Source organism: Triturus cristatus, chromosome 1_1, assembly GCF_964204655.1.
Source record: "Triturus cristatus chromosome 1_1, aTriCri1.1, whole genome shotgun sequence".
Taxonomy (NCBI): Eukaryota; Metazoa; Chordata; class Amphibia; order Caudata; family Salamandridae; genus Triturus; species Triturus cristatus.
This window is the reverse complement of record NC_140579.1, coordinates 101,673,623-101,691,174: the sequence shown is the minus strand read 5'-3', so window position 1 is coordinate 101,691,174 and position 17,552 is coordinate 101,673,623. Positions and strand designations below refer to the sequence as shown.

The 17,552-nt window shown below is 50.9% G+C and overlaps 1 protein-coding gene across 2 annotated transcripts in view; it reads left to right on the top strand.

Moving 5' to 3' along the window:
* Positions 1–17,552, top strand: part of LOC146869630 (flotillin-1-like) — a 202,624-nt gene that overhangs the window by 156,536 nt on the left and 28,536 nt on the right. For both annotated transcript variants that reach the window (XM_085608949.1, XM_085608956.1), the window contains exon 11: positions 15,005–15,142. In XM_085608949.1, coding sequence (XP_085465075.1) covers positions 15,005–15,142 — 138 coding nt within the window. The remainder of the gene's footprint in view (positions 1–15,004; positions 15,143–17,552) is intronic.

Below are 17,552 nucleotides of genomic sequence, written 5' to 3'. Positions count from 1 at the left end.
AACTTGTGAAACTGAAACAGCAACACAGCATCCAAAAACTCATCACTGCCTGAGGGCAAATCGCCCCGGCAGGTACCCAAAACTCATCACTGTCAGAAGGCAACCACCGCGGCAGCCATCAAAAGCTCATCACCGCCAGAAGACATTTGGCAGACGAATACAAGACTCTGCGATAAAACTTGCTGACACTTCCGCAAACCAAATTGACCGCAACCCGCGGCCTATCACAGCGCTGACCTTGTGATCCAACCGCAACTGTGACAAAGCGTCACACATCAATAAGACAACCTTAACAGCGACTAAAAAACTCAAAATGAATGTGGAGTAATGAGGCTTTCGCCTCGGTATCCAAAAACTCACCACTGTCAGATGGAATCTGACAGGCGAAAACAAGACACACTGATGGACGTCCTCTTTTGCGCGCCGGACACGCTGTGGTCACTGCATTGCTGGACACGCCGTCTCGATGGTTGTCTTGCATCGTAGGGCTTGACTTAGCCACATCGGGAGTCAGGTTTCCTTCGGGCGGCGTGGTCTGGGTTACCAACGGTTGGTGAGGTTAGTGTGTGACATGAGTGCGATGTTCGGGGACAGAGCAATGCTCCACCTGGTCGGGCAGCCAGTTTCGAGCCCGTGTGGGAAGGCGTTTGAGATGCCTTGGGTGTGCAAGCGTGTGCGGGGGCCTTCGCAGTCACCTGGTCCCGTGTCCCCATAATTGATGGCCGGCGTTGTGGCAATTTGGGGCCTGTTTACATGCATGGCCGTGTTGGAGGGGTGTGGGTCTCCCTTCCGTTGCGTCTTTTGCCTCAGGATGCAATCTCTCTCATCCTGATGTCCAGGCCTGGGAGCTTGTGGCGAGTCGTTGTGCCCCCCCGTCACCAACCAGTCATTGCTTGGGGGGGCTGTTCATGTAGGGGGGAGGTCGATGTTCCCTTTGTGTGGACTCCCTCCACCCGGCGGGACATGTGCTGCGGTCATGGAGGGGGGGGCGCAAATGGTCGGCAGTCGGTGTGAGAGTCTGGGCCCATTGGGCAGTTTGTGTTCTCTCTGACGCTCCCTCGGGGCGGATGCCCCTGCCCATAGGCGTGTATATCGGAGCCCACCATTGCCCTCCCCTCTTTTGTTAATATGCCGATGTAGGACAACGGTCGAGTGCGGCCACGGGTCACTGCCCTGTGCGATTGAAGGCTTACGGGCCTAGCACGGGAGGCCCGCGGCATGGGTTAAGGGCCCACGTTCTGGTTTTGTACGGCCATTGTTAAACGGCCATTGTTGGGTCCATGGCTTAGTTCTCTGCTGTGGCTCACGGGGTTGGCGGTCGAGGGAGCCAGGCCAGCTGCTCGGGCCTCCTGTGCGGCAGAGCTATGGAGTGCATTTGGCAGTGGGGAACAGTAAGCAGCATGGGGGGTGGCCCGCATCCCTGTCGGTGCACGAACCCCCATTGATGTCACGGACATGCAGTGTCCGGGGGGAGGGTAGCACGCCGTTGTTTGCCGTGAGTTTATAGCTTCTCCGCAGCTTTCCTGGGGTGCCGTGATCCCTGCCCCCGTGGAGCACAACCACATTTCAGCTGGGTTATACATTTACCGCGATTGTTGAGTTTGACCGTGGGGTTTGTTGTTAGGGCGGTCCTGTGGCGTGTTGCCGCTTAGGTGGGTTGTTTTGTGGCCGTGAGGAAGCAGGTTCGGGCCTAACATCCTGTGATTAAAAAAGTTGGCAGCGTGATGAGCAGAGGCAGGCAGAATTGGTTCTGAATGTTTGAGGTGAGCTGAGCAGTCTTAGGTGGTTCGGTTCTGGTGTCTGTTAATGTGGATGATGAGTTTGCCCTCTCCTATGGGGATTTCTCGGCCAAAAGCCACTGCTTACTTGTTATGCCTGTTCATGCCTGGTGGGCAGTCCGGTACGGTTCTTGGAAAGGATGAGCCGAATGTGCGTCGGGGCTCGGGCCTGCGGCCCGCGCAGGCCTGAGGTTGCGGGGGGGGGGGACAGCGGCTGCTTGCTCCTCCTCCCCCTTCCGTCAGGTGCTTCATTGGGGATCTGAGGTGGCAAGGAGTGTCGTGGGGCTCCCTCCCCAGTTCAGTCAGGCATCCCCATATCAGATAGGGCTGGGGCAGTGAGCATCTAACAAGGGCACCTTTCATATACCTCCCAGCAGGCAGTACGCGCAAGACGGCTCGGGGAGGAGGATCCATTTGAATGCCTGGGACATGCAGCGGTGCTTAATGCAGTCCCGATTTGCATGGCTGCTTTGGGGTGGCGACGCCTGTCGTCTGGCGCACGGTAATCAGGGGGCTCACAGGCTGGGCCACGGCGCAATGTTATGCGGCAAACCCTGGCGTGCATAGCAGGCGCTTTACATTGTTTACCGGAGCATATGTTGTGTTGCTTACAATGGCGGTCTTCCCCCCGCAATGCACAATGGTTTTATTCGAGCAGCGCTTGATGGTAAAGGGCGACCGCAAGTCAATGTGTATACGGCTTCATGGTAAGGTATTTGGGTACGAATGCCGCGTAGGCAACGGTATGTTACATGGGCAGCATGGGGCTGACTTCCTTAAGCTGCTCTCCAGATGCACCCGCTAATCTCTAGTTGTTTGGTAGATGATTGTGCCAGGGATATTAACTTTGCTTTGGATGATAACCTAGGGTCGCCGGCAGTGCAGCGGGGGGGTGGGCTCCTGTTTTTGTCCTGGCAGGGCAAAAATGGCGGCCGCCCATGCGGGGGGTGCTTTTTCCCGATACAAGCTCTTGAGGGGGTAATTGGCAGCGCCAACCCCTTTCCACAAAAAGGTCCAAAGGTCCTCATTGCTCTCATTCGGATGGATTGCGGTATGGATAGTTGGTCACGTTGAGGAGCGGGTTGGTGCGGTCATGGCCGCAGCTTGTGCACATTGCGGCGACTACTCGGGGCTGAGCCAGCCAGCCTAGCTTTAACCCCTCCGACCAGTGGCGGAACGTCAGCAAGGCCTTTGCGCGGCATACCCTATGTTTGGCAGTGGACGATTCGAGCTAATTTTGGGGCCCAGGATTGCATTTCTCACGAGTGGCTGGCTGCATGGGGCCTGCGTGCCACTAGTTGATAAACCCTTTTGCTTCCAGGCGCAATTATGTATCACGCTGATTGTTCGGGGAGTAAAGGTAATCCCCTTTCCTTCACCACTTGCAGGGTTCCAGAGCGGTAAATACAGCATTCTCGTATAAGAGGCCCATATGCTTCTGTGCCCAATGCAGTGGAAATTATTACCAGGGACAGGTTGACGAGAGGGTGCAGCTTAGTCCCTGTTTGGAGACAATTGCATGCACCATCGTGGGGACCTCCAAATGCCTAAGTGGAGCAGGCGGAAATTATGATAGGCTTCCTGCTGCATGTGTTTAGTAAGGTGAACCCCCAAGGTTACAAACGCAAATGCGTCAGTCTCACCATCCCATAATGGATTCGCTTTCAATATGCGATACACCAAAGCTATAAGTGTAGCTTATTTATGATATGCAACTAACAAGCATTGACAAAGCCATTAGATGCGCTGGCTGGAGGTGTAGTGCTCCATTTTGTAATATATATTTAGGGATGCATTAAGATAGCGGCAAATACTAGGCAACGGCAAGGCACTGCCTCCTTCATGATGCGTGGGGGGCTCTGACCAACCTGCTTACGATTTAGGCAAGGTCAGAATTAGGGCCAGAATTTCTGCAGAACTCATGTGGAATTCCTTTAAGGACTAATGGCCAGCTGATTAAGCGCAGAAACCCTCCTGGCGGCAGGCCATGTGTTCTAACCTCTACAGAAGCGTGGCCCTCACAGCGAGGTAGCTCCCAACTCCTAGTCGCAGGCAGATCCTATGGGCTTCCTGCCATGACCACTGGTGCAAGTTGGGCAAATGTTGTTTTAAAAGGGGCATAGGTTGAATGATGGACAAGCAAACCTGTGCAGTTTAAGTTGTGCAACTTATATGACCTCAGAAGAGTGAGCGCAGAACAGCCAGGAGTTGACCGAACATACGAAATGCTTTTCCAAATCTGGCACCATGACACCAGGTTAGTCCGGGCCAACTGGTCTGTTGGGTGACTTAGATAGGCCTATCCCTGATAATGGTACAGGATAATTGTTTGGCTCTAGGAAACTGGGATCCTATGCCCGGGTTCGGTCTTTCTTTGCTGTCGGTTACCAGCACTTTGGCCATAAGTAATACTTTCTACGGTTGTCCCGATGCTTTTGCAGCGCTTGAGGCTCAAGGTTTATGTGGAATCCGTTTAAATGTTTTCACAGAAAGTACGGAGCCCACCGCGGGTCAGCTATTTACACATTCAGGCCACTCGAGGGCATTGCTACACTGTTCCCGAGCTATCATTGCCGACAAAGTAGTATCATGAGTTGTTCTACAGGGAAGGCAAGTCTTCATTAAGCACGAAGCCAACCTCATTCGGGATGGCTTAAAGTCAAGTAATTATTAATGTTATACACACATCCCAACTGGTATTCAATCCAACCTAATTGGGGTGTTAACGTACAAAGGGGAGAATGATTGTTCTTGCAGGTCTCGTCGGCTGATGATTTTGGGACCGCGTTTGCGCACTGTTTTACGCAAGCTCAATGGTAATCCTTGTGCCTCTGGTGGAGCACGCTCCCATAAGACAAGGGTTCAAATGCTGCCATTGTCTTCAAGGTATCCCATAAGCTGAATGTTCATGCACTGCTTTCAGCACGCATTTCACATGCTCTCCTCGGAGGAAGGTGACTTGTTTATACGCTTGCAAATAGGCACAGCGTCAATTGTATTAAGCTTGAACATTGTTATCGAGCACTACGTGTTGGACCGGTTTATATGTAGGTACTGTTGTACAGGTCTGTGTAATACAGGGAGTCAATTTTATTATTATTGCACTTTGTTGGGGAGCACGATGCGCATGACCCGTTACATATTACGTACTTGTTTTGCAACATTGCAAGTTTGCACAGTGCTAACTAGTGTCATTTCTCACGCGCGTGGTGGAGCAAGTGCTGAGATTTAAGTCCCCAGAGCTCTGTACAAACTTCGGCTTGTCCCGTTGGCGTCTGGGGGGCGCTGTGGGGGCCGTGCGCTGGAGCAATCGGGTTTGTTTGATTGCATTGAGTGAAGACTTCACTGTGTGGCCGACAAGGTCTTTGTGCCACCAGGGGTTATGTAACATGTGTACGTCGCTCAAGGCACCCCTAAGCCCGGTAATGCACACAAAGGCAGCCTTAAACCCTGGTGGTCTCAAAGTTTCTCATTGGCCTAATGGGGGTTATTACTGATTTTGATATGTTTCCCTCATCTTCATTGTTTATTTTGCTCGCAAGAAAGTGTCAGTCATAGTCCTTTAAATGTCACCCATAGTTCATGCTTTGTCCCAACATGGACAAAAGTTACGGACAGGCTCTGTTTTGCAAAGAATAGTTATTTTGTCTCCGCATGGGCTTCGTTCTCAGTTCAGCGTGGTCAGTTTTGTCTCCAACGTGGAGATTGTGTGCCGTATTCTGTTTCCAAAGAGCTCCCACTTTCCGCTGTCGGCACCTGGCTCACGTGCAGGTGACCTGTCTGGCTGTTGCGGAAGTTGATTAGTGTAATGGTCCCATTTGTGGTAGAGCTTGCTATTCATCGAAGGGAGACATTTAATGAATGTTCAACACGTTAGGGTGACAGTCCCACCAGCTCAAAATGGAAGCATTTTCAATATGCTACGCAAGGAAGCCAGAATTGTGGCTTCAGTTCTCTTATACAACTAACAAGCATTGTTAAAGCCAAGGGTACTGGCGTGTTGTAGGTACTGTGGTTTTGTAGTATATATCCGGAGGCAATGTCAGAAGCCACAAAATAACAGTCTGCCTTTCCCACCGGTTACCAGCCCATGGGTGGGAAAGTCTAATGTTACACGTATTCTGGAAACTTCAACGCAAACAGAGGCACTGCTAAATACTGAGACTGCAATTGACTTTGAGGGCCCTTAAGGGGAACACCTGCGGGCACCATATAGAATCAGGTACCATGTACACTGGGTAGGCATCCTCCTGCAAACGAGGGCCGGGTAGCTTCTGTTAAGACATTCACCCGCGCTTTAACCAGGGCGGCAGGCGGGTGGTGGTAGTTGTCAGCTAACAGTGTGCTGCGGCACAGTTAAGTTTGGTAAACACTGCATTAGTGCCAAATGGCGACAGGGTTTTACCGACCTTTTTGGCGTCCCAAAATTCGGGAAAGGGCAGGTATTTGCACATAACTTTCCCCCTGGTTCCACAGACTTGTCTGCCCCCCTGGGTTATCCTTCTGCAGGCTAGAACCAGACAATAGAAGAGGCATCTTTTGGGACTGTGGTCCCGAACACATTGATAGTCAAGCACTGGGGTAGATGTACCATGAAAGGCATGGTCACTACTTGGGTTGCCCCCAAGTTCTGGGGTCAAACTGGGTTGTAGCATTATGTCTTCAGTCCTTGGGTAGCATCCAGCAACCCTCCAATCCAAGTAAGGGCAGTTAGCGATAGATATGTATCAGCGAGTGGGTAACATACACTGGCTAGTCAGCGGCTTCGTCCCCCGGGGGCATGCGTGCTTTATAAATACACAGAGCTGCAACCAGAAGGGTTCCAAGGGGCCAAAAACCAGTAAAGAGGTGTGTCTCTGGCGTCCCAGCTGGGTGGAGCCAGTCCCATTTAGAGGTACGCCCGGGGGAATATGGGGTGCTCCTTTAGGTTCCCATGACCGAGGCAGTGTGTGGCATCTCCCACATCAAGTGTTAGGCACTAGATTACAGACAGTGCGCCCTGTATCGAATCAGACAGATTCTCTGAGCGGGTATGCCTAGGGGGCTTCACCAGAGGGAGCTGAGCGTTTGAAATTCCCATAAGGAATAAGGGATGCAGGGCAAGTGCTGGAGGACAGCCGTGCTCATTGTCTCATCGCCTGTTATGGACATTCCTGTGTGCATGGATTTAGCAAGTAAAGGGACTGGGCCAGGGCCAAGTATAATCCCCCTCGCCCGTATAGCCTAAGCTGGCAAGCGGGGGTAGGAACGGTCTTTTAACATGTGAGCTGCTGTCCCAGAGATGGGAGACACGTGTCCAGCCACACACGGTGCTAGATGGGCGGCTGCCAGTGTGATCAGCAAATAGGTGGGGCATCGTGAGCCAGGGTGTCTGCAGCTGTCCCGCCCAGAGTGGGACGGGGCTGAGTCATGTGACGCAGTGGAACTTTGCTGCGTGAGGTGAATAGTGCTTGGCACAACTTCACAGGCTTAAAGGGCGTTTTTGTTTCATCAGACACTAGCTGATCCAAGCTAACGTCTAGGGCTATTGGGATATAGATGGGGCATCGATAACCAGTAGGGATGTTCTCTTCATCTAGATTTGCAGGAGGCTCTAGACAGGAGAGTTAGCGGGCAAGACTATAGCTGTTTTGGTGGGGGGCTCTGGCGGCGACGGTGGCCGCCTCCGGAGCTGTGGCGGAGTTACAGGACGATCTGGAAGCAAATGGGTACAGAAGGGTACCTCTGCGCGGCACCATAGGGGGTGCCAGAGCCAAAGACCAGGAGCCTCATGGAAGGTTCCTGGAAAACCGTGTCGGCGCCCCGTTAGTCCTTCATGCGGTTGTGGGCCTGAACAAACGGGGGCTGAAAGGGGCGTGAGTAATAAGGGACCATGTGTCCTGTGATCCGGAAAGAGGATCACCAGAAGGGGCAGCACAGATGGGGTTTGCCCCAGTGCTGCTTGGCTCATCAGGCGGGCAGGCGGCCCAGAAGGTTGCCTGCCCTTGGATCGCCCGTAAGATAACCCACCATATTACATAACGGTGTATGTAATAAACCTGCAGCAGTTTTACCCAAACAAAAAATGTGTGGTGTGTTTATTTATTGGCATGCATGCTATGTGTGGGGGTGGGTAGTGTTGCCCATGGTGGTGCTATCAGCAGCATCCCAGTTCACAAGGACACACTCACAGTACAGCGGGTTGAGGCAGGAAGGTTCCACTCGAATCCAAAGGAGCTACAACTAATTCCCAGGCTCCTGAGACAGCTGCGTTCAGTCACTTAAACCCACCAGAAAAGAAGTTGAGCATCAAGAGGGAAGCACGTGAAACTTCCACTAGAAAGTGCTTGTTCTAAAATGGAACAGGCACTTGGCGCGGTGCAGACGCACATTGTCCATCGGTGTCTAGCAGGTGGATGGGTGAGAGCCAGATGTCTGACGTACCTAGCGGATGGCAAGCAGACACCTATTTAAGGTGCATTTGTCGGCGATCACAGCATACATTAAGGATTTGAACATTAAGTGTTTACCTTTAGATATGATTAATAGATTCTTAGATGGGGCAAAGAGGCTTTTAGTTCCAGCACCCCAGTGCTAACAGGCCTTAAGAGGTCGCCCCTTGAGCCCGTTTGAGGCGTTTGTAGATGCAATCATGACTGAAAAGAATAAGCGAGTGACTGTCATTCACTCTACAGGAACCGTGTTTAACTGTTTGCAAGGATTAGGTGATCACGTGAGCACATCCTAAGTTCCTACCAAGGGTAGCTTCACCCTTCCATATTTACCAACCTGCAACTCTACCAGGTTTTCCAGAAGCCACTTAATGCAGCAGAGACAACATTACACACTCTAGATGCAACAAGACCCCCTTTTACATAGAGGAAACAATGGACGTCAGGACATACCACGCCGCTTCTCATGATGCACTCACTCACCCCAGACATCAGATGCAGCGCTGACCATAAGTACCAGTGCCGGGTGGATAGTGCAGTCTGTGGAGTGTTGCTGCCAGTGGGCACAGGAGACTCAGAAGTGAAACCAGCTGCACATTGTACCAGGAAGAAAGGAGCATTACCAGCCTTCATGGCTGACTTAATCGGAGCATCCATTCACAAGACACTGTTACGTTGATATAGACACGTACAAGGAGGCAGGAGAGGCATTATCAGTACCACGGCATCTCTCTCTACTCCCTCTTCATGCCTCCTCCACAAGAGACAGAATACTGCCAGGCTATCCATGCACAGCCTGTGAATCTAGAAGAGATTCCACACAGTAGAAGAAACCAGTTCCCTATATGAATTGTTTTGTAGCTTGAAGCGCTTCTAGATTCACATGTTACACTCGCACCTCCCCAATGAAGGAGGGAAATGGAAGAATATGGTCATTTCAGTTCAGTGCTTTATTTCGGCTTATATAACCATGAAGGTTCACATACAAACACACAGTTTAAAATACATTAAATGGGTAGCTGATCCAGTTAAAAATTAATTTAAAAACAATAAAACATCATAAACATTGGGTCAAGGACACTTTATCAGACAAAGACTCAGACCCCATCTAAAGTGTATGTGCGTCAAATTATTAATAATTAAAAGGACTCTTATGAGCAAAATCTTCCACTAATTTATCGTTTGTAACTTCTCTATTCTCAATCTCCAAGCCCATAATAAATATGTGGACACACTGAACACAACAACCTCCATGGTATCACATCTAAAAACTCTTGATGCTTCCCAGCAGTGAACAACACCCATCGACTTGCAAACAGGAAGAATCAATTTCTTGTGAGGTATATTATACATAGGACAAAAGAATAAAAAGTGGTCCATAGTATCTTCTTGGTGCAAAGAGAGAGGACATTTGGAGGATGCAGTGTTAATTTTATCCCATGTAGTAAGAAAAGAATTTAAGGGTAAAATACATAGCCTGAATTTTATGTACAATGTTTTGGCTTGGGCTGGAGAATTCTATCCAAAAAATCTCAAAAGATGGACAGCATTTATGTCTCAAAAATTTATCAGTTAAGGTTCCCACTTTTTGGTCTACCCACACACGTTCCCAGGTGCTTTCCCTGTAAGATTGTTTTAGTGTTACTTTAATATTCTTTGGCATTTTGTCAGGGTGTAACCATACTTCTTCCATCTTTAACCAGTCACATAACACTTTTATCTTTTTTAACCAAGGGATACAAAGTGCCTTATCTAGGTTAATAATATCATTAACACCATCCTTATAAATTCCTGATTCGGGGGTATTCCAGATTCTGACCCAGTACATTAAGGGGTTTCATAAAATCATGTGGTCAATCCTTTTTAATCGTAGGTCGAATCGAAGAGGGGTAAGTGGGATACGTCTAGGGAGATTAAAAAGGGACCTGATGAATTGGTTTGCCACACTGACAAGAGTCGTTGTATCTAACCACCCCCAGAGCTCGGTACCATATGCAGCACCTGACATGGCTGTAGCCCTGAATACTTCCATTACCGGGGTTATGACTCCAGTAGAGGTGGCCTTAAATTTTCTCCCTATAGCCCTTTGCAGTAAAATTGTTTTACTTTTCCTTAATTGATGGGCCTAGGACATATTATCAGATAGTCTTACTCCTAAATAGTCGAATGACTTTACCTGCTCCACTGGGTCCCCCTCTATCCCTATTTTGCCCCCAAAGGAACAGTGGAGGGTTAGGACCCTGAATTTTGTTTTTTACCGAATTTATCTCTAGGCCCCTTGATTGACAGAAGGATGAAAAGTGATCCATCAACAATTGTAAACCACGCGATGTACGAGATAGTAAAAGAGTCTCATCAGCAAACATTAAGATTGGGACACTCTTGTTTAATGATTTCGGTGCGTTGTGTTTACAATTAGCTAACCAATCAACAGCTCCTTTTATATACAAACTAAAAAGTGTGGGGGCAAGTACACACCCTTGCCTTACCCCACGCTTAATGCTTATCTTAAATGTGAGGTCTCCTCCCACTTTCCACCTAACCTGGGCATATGATTCCTGATGTAAAAATTTTAGTATTCCAATAGGGTTATCCGGTATACCATATGCCTCCAGAACAGCTCAAAGATTCTCTGTAGGAGCCAGGTCAAATGCCACCCTCAAATCAATGAAGTCCACATAAAGGTGATCCCGCTTCAGAGCAACATACTTCCAGCACAGTGAGCTGGGGTGAAAGACCTGGGCCAGAGTACTCACCCCTGGCCTGAATCCTGCCTGGCAGTCCTCTATAATATAATCAGGCTTGTAATTTAATTCAAATCTGACTTGCAAAAACTTTTTGACTTATATGTATTAGACTAATGGGTCTGTAATTAGATGGTACATCCTTCCTCCCCGTTTTATAAATGGGCACGATGATAGCACCATGCCTGGATTGTGGCATATCCTTGCCACTCAAGATAACATTACTGAGGGTATTCAAGTACGGGACCCAAATCTCAGGATGCAATAGATATAAGTTATAAGTTATAAGTCAGGTCCAGGGGCCTTCTCCCTTTTTAGTAGTAGTTGCAATGCCTGTGAGGTTTCTACCAGATCTTGGGCTATAGATTTCCTAGCCTCTTGCCGTATCCGATCAGCACCTCCCCTCTTTGGTAATTCTAAATCATGTTGAGCCCATGGCTTATATAGCTCAGTAAAATGGATTTCTCAAACTGAGGTTGTACTTCTGACTCTTGGGCGTTTTCTGCAATTCTAGACTCCTGTTCCTGTTAGTTAGGGCTTCTGTAACTTTCTCCCATTGCTCCTCCTCCCATTCCCTTTTTGCCGTTATTAATTGTACTTTTGTAGACTGGTTCTTATGCGTCTCACCCGGAAGTGCCCTAGTGGTGACCTCTGGTTGTGCTTCATGTTCAGGGAAGCTAGACCGATAACCCCACAAGGAAGTGGATCATGCACACGCAGACACACGGACCGGATCCATGACACCGGGGACTTCCCAGTAGCTTTCCGCTTCACCATTGTTATAGCTACTTGTGTTCTTGTTGGAGTTTTCCTATTTCTAATCTTCTTATTACAGCAAGGGAATCTACCCTTGCTTTAAGGAAGCCTAGCTATGCCTAATGTCAATCCTGCCTAAGTTAAAAGCAGTTGAAAGTGCTGAAGGAGTTCTATGGGCCCAATTAGTTACCAGGCCCTTTGTTAAAAATCTGACCACATAAAAATAAACTTGGACAGGTACTAAGATAAATATTGCTTACATCGCCCCTGACAATCCAGTTGCCTATAAATGTATAAAATCATATGCTACTTGAACAAAAATCTTTGATGATAAAATTATGATATATAAAAATCACGTAGGTATAAAATCATAAAGAGAGAGATAAAAAGCTCTACACAAAATTGATAAAGAATATATTTTCAACCTCACTCGAGGACTTGGACACAGTTCGCAGTTCTCCGGGCCTTTCCCTTCCTCCAAAGGACCCTGACCCACAGCTAGGAAAGAAGGGCACAACTGTATCAAGTCCTTTAATCAGCTCAGCATTACTTCCCTATGGAATAAAGTCCTGGGATAGCTTGGCGTACTCCCCTGTTGTCCTGTCCTCTAGCTAGCACGCCTCCAATACAGTGGACTCAGGTAATTCCAATTGCACTCGGTGCAACCACCAAGCATCTAATGGAGAGCCGAGCAAACAGCATAACAAAATTTAAATGGCTCGCACAACAGACACAATTACTACTTGGAGTTCTTACCAACTTACGTGCAGTTTATCTTCGAAGAGCTCTTGCCCTACCTCTTCTTGGCAAGGACGGGCCCGCCCGTGCGCATCCTGCATTGCTGGGCACCCACATGCTTTAATAGCGCTGATGGTCCTCAGGTGGGGCCGAAGAGAGGATTGTGGGACTTGTTGTTCCCAGTGGCCCTACTCGCGGCAGCCTAATCCTCCATGGTGATGTCGGGTACAGAAGAAAAGCAGGATACACAGATGCCAACCAGTCTCTGTTGGGCATGCTGTACCCTCCCTGCTCCTTCACACTCTGTGCATGCTGTGCCATCCCTGCTCATTTACACTCTGTGCTTGCCGTGCCCTCCCTTTTTCTTTGCACTTTGTGCATGCCACGCACTCCCTGCACCATCTCGCTGTGTGCATGCTGCTCCCTCCCTGCTCCTTCACACTCTGTGCATGCCGTGCCCTCCCTGCTCCTTCACACTCTGTGCATGCCATCCTATCGCTGTTCCTTCACACTCTGTGCATGCCGTGCCCTCCGTGCTCCTTCACGCTCTGTGCATGCTGCGCTCTTCCTGCTCTTTCACACTCTGTGCGTGCTGTGCCGTCCCCGCTCCTTCACGCTCTGCGCATACTGCGCTCTGCCTGTTCATTCACATTCTGTACATGCTGTGCTCTCCCTGCTCCTTCCACTCTGTGCATGCTGTGCCCTCCCTGCTCGTTCGCACTCTGTGCATGCTGCGCCCTCCCTCCTCCTTCACACTCTGTGCATGCCGTGCTCTCCCTGCTCCTTTACGCTGTGTGCATGCTGCGCCCTCCCTGCTCCTTCACACTCTGGCCATACTGCGCTCTCCCTGCTCGCTTTGCACTCTGTGCATGCACCGCTCTCCCCACTCCTTCACACTCTGTCCATGCCGCGCCCTTCCTGCTCCTTCAAGCTCTTTGCATGCCACGCTCTGTGCATGCTGTACCATCCCTGCTCCTTCACACTCTGTGCATGGTGCGCTCTCCCTGCTCCTTTATGCTGTGTGCATGCTGCGCCCTCCCTGCTCCTTCACACTCTGTACATACTGTGCTCTCCCTGCTCGCTTCGCACTCTGTGCATGCTGCGCTCTCCCCGCTCCTTCACTGTCAGTCTATGCCGCGCCCTTCCTGCTCCTTCAAGCTCTTTGCATGCCATGCTCTGTGCATGCTGTACCATCCCTGCTCCTTCACACTCTGTGCATGGTGCGCTCTCCCTGCTCCTTTACGCTGTGTGCATGCTGCGCCCTCCCTGCTCCTTCACACTCTGTACATACTGCGCTCTCCCTGCTCGCTTCGCACTCTGTGCATGCTGCGCCCTCCCTGCTCCTTCACTGTCAGTCTATGCCGCGCCCTTCCTGCTCCTTCAAGCTCTTTGCATGCCACGCTCTGTGCATGCTGTACCATCCCTGCTCCTTCACACTCTGCGCATGGTGCGCTCTCCCTGCTCCTTCAAGCTCTAAGAATGCTGCACTCTCCCTGTTCCTTCACACTCTGTGCATGCCGCGCTCTCCCTGCTCCTTCAAGCTCTAAGAATGCTGCACTCTCCCTGTTCCTTCACACTCTGTGCATGCCGCGCTCTCCCTGCTCCTTCAAGCTCTAAGAATGCTGCACTCTCCCTGTTCCTTCACACTCTGTGCATGCTGCGCTCTCCCTGCTCCTTCAAACTCTAAGCATGAGGCACTCTCCCTGCTCCTTCACACACTGTGCATGCCAGGCTCTCCCTGCTCTTTCACACTCTGTGCATGCCACGCTCTCCCTGCTCCTTCACACACTGTGCATGCCACGCTCTCCCTGCTCCTTCACACACTGTGCATGCCAGGCTCTCCCTGCTCTTTCACACTCTGTGCATGCCGCGCTCTCCCTGCTCCTTCAAGCTCTAAGAATGCTGCACTCTCCCTGTTCCTTCACACTCTGTGCATGCCGCGCTCTCCCTGCTCCTTCAAGCTCTAAGAATGCTGCACTCTCCCTGTTCCTTCACACTCTGTGCATGCTGCGCTCTCCCTGCTCCTTCAAACTCTAAGCATGAGGCACTCTCCCTGCTCCTTCACACACTGTGCATGCCAGGCTCTCCCTGCTCTTTCACACTCTGTGCATGCCACGCTCTCCCTGCTCCTTCACACACTGTGCATGCCACGCTCTCCCTGCTCCTTCACACACTGTGCATGCCAGGCTCTCCCTGCTCTTTCACACTCTGTGCATGCCGCGCTCTCCCTGCTCCTTCACACACTGTGCATGCTGCGCTCTTCCTGCTGCTTCACACTCTGTGCATGCCACACTCTCCCTGCTCCTTCACACACTGTGCATGCCAGGCTCTCCCTGCTCTTTCACACTCTGTGCATGCCGCGCTCTCCCTGCTCCTTCACACACTGTGCATGCTGCGCTCTCCCTGCTCCTTCACACTCTGTGCATGCCACACTCTCCCTGCTCCTTCACACACTGTGCATGCTGCGCTCTTCCTGCTGCTTCACACTCTGTGCACGCTGCACCCTCCCTACAGGCTGTTCTGCAAGATGCACTGACACTATCACTTCTCCCTGCAGGTGAAGGGTGAGGCCAAAGCATTTGCCATTGAAGCGAAGGCCCGAGCTGATGCTGAGCAGATGGCGAAGAAAGGAGAGGCCTTCCAGCAGTACAAGGATGTGGCCATGTTGGACATGCTACTCGAGAAGCTTCCTCTGGTGAGAGTCCAAGGTGCTGAAGGGGCGAGCGGGCTGTCCTGCAGCTCCCACGGCTGAGATGTAGATATCCTGATGCACTGTGATTCCTGGACTAGAATCCAGGCCCAGCACTAACTGCGCACGAGTCCATGCCCAGCACTGACCGCACACGAGTCCATGCCCAGCACTGACCACGCACGAGTCCATGCCCAGGACTGACCGTGCACGAGTCCATGCCCAGCACTGAGCGCTCACAAGTCCATGTCCAGCACTGACTGCGCACAAATCCATGCCCAGCACTGACTGCGCATGAGTCCATGCCCAGCACAGACTGACCATGAGTCCATGCCCAGCACAGACTGCACATGAGTCCATGCCCAGCATTGACTGCGCACAAGTCCATGCCCAGCACTGACCGCGCACGAGTCCATGCCGGAGTCCATGCTCAGCACTGACTGCGCAAGAGTCCATGCCCAGCACTGACCCCGCACGAGTCCACGCCCAGCACTGACCGCGCACGAGTCCATGCCCAGGACTGACCGCGCAAAGCACATGCCCAGCACTGACCGCGCACAAGTCCATGCCCAGGACTAAGCAAGCACAAGTCCATGCCCAGTGCTGACCACACACGAGTCCATGCCCAGCAGTGACCACGCATGAGTCCATGCCCAGCGCTGACCACACACGAGTCCATGCCCAGCACTGACCGCGCACAAGTCTATGCCCAGCACTGACTGTGCACGAGTCAATGCCCAGCGCTGAGCGCGCACGAGTCCATGCCCAGCACTGACCATGCACAAGTCCATGCCCAGCATAGACTGCACACAAGTCCATTCCCAGCACTGACCACTTAACTCAGTTCAGGACTTACAGACATTTTCTAGGTGCATGGGTAGAAATCTGGACGCAGGGCCCACTGGACTCTTTTTGCAAGTTGCAATGAACACCTGATTTTAAATATAAAATAGTGCTTGTCTGCCGGGAAACTGAAATACTGTAGTTCTCTATCTGGCCCTCATCTGGTGGCATGGCCATAGAAGCTGCCTCATTTTCAATATAGAAGATTGACTTATGATCTGGTGGCTCAGTGGACTAATGCGTCCACTGTAGGGTTCTGTGCTTGACCTCATGGTCACAGGTATAAATCCCTGTGGGTCCACTCAGCCTTTCATACTTGTGATGTCGATAAAATGAGTACCATTGAGTTGGATTACAATAAACATCTGTAATTCAGCGCCAAGATAACCTTCTGGGTGAACATGTGTGAGAGAGTGGGTTTCTGTTGCAGTAAACCCCCCCCCCTTTTTTTTTTGTTGCCAGACTACTGATGCTCTTTGACTTGATGTGCTCTGGGGCCCTGCCAATCAGGACCCAGGGCCTGTGTTCTTTCCCCAAAACAAAACCCAATTGGCAACCCTGGCCACAGGTAGGACCCTGGTAAATGGTATCCCATGCACCCAAGGCACTGTGACCAGAGAAGGCTCCTAAGGGCTGCAGCACCAATTGTGCCACCCTTAGGGGCCCTCTACCTTTTCATAAAAACACTGCCTTGCAGGCTGCGTGTTTTGGTGCAGATCAAAAGTGAAGAGTCGGCATAGCACACATCCCTGTGTGCCATGCCTACCAACCACTGCCCTGGTCTAGGTCAGTCACCCATCTAGCTGGGTCCACTATGCCAGTGGTGAGGGTCCAGAGGCATGAGCCCTGTGCCCCTACAGTGTTTGAGTCCATTCTCAGACATTGTAAGTGCAGTGTACCATTAAAGAGTATATGGTGCTGGGAGGATGTCATTACGAACTCCACAGTACCATGATGGATACACTGATACACTGAAGTCTGGGAAGTTTGGTATCAAACTTCTCAGCACATTGTTCCCACACTGATGCCAGTGTGGGTTTCAATGTAAAACGCACAACAGAGGGCATTTTAGAAATGCCCCCTGAACTCAACCCACAACCAGTGTCCCGAGTGGCTGCTTAGGCTGCCACCCACCAGACATGTTGCTGGACCCCTGGGTCGAGAGCCATCCGCTCTCGAGGGCCTGCAACAATGCACATCCTGGGAAGAGGTGCTAGTTCCCCTCCCCCAGGATGGGCAGGGGAAGCTTCAAAGGCCTGCCGCCTTTGTGAGCTTCTCCAGACCACTTGCTGTACTCAGCAACTGGTCCCCACTGGTTCTACACCCCACTTTGGGCAGGAGAACCAGCGGGAAAAATAAGTGAGGAAGAGAGGTGTGCCCACCTCTGCCAACTTCACCCCTAAGGTGGGGGAGGCGAGGTGAAGCACAACCTCGAGTCCCTGTCATCTTGAGGATGGGGGACCCAGCCAACCAGGAAGAGTGGCAGAAAAGAGGGTGTACCCACCCCAGGGAAGGGACCCAATGGTCCCTGCCCTTTACCTACCTGTAACACCCCTAAATGTAGTATTTAGGG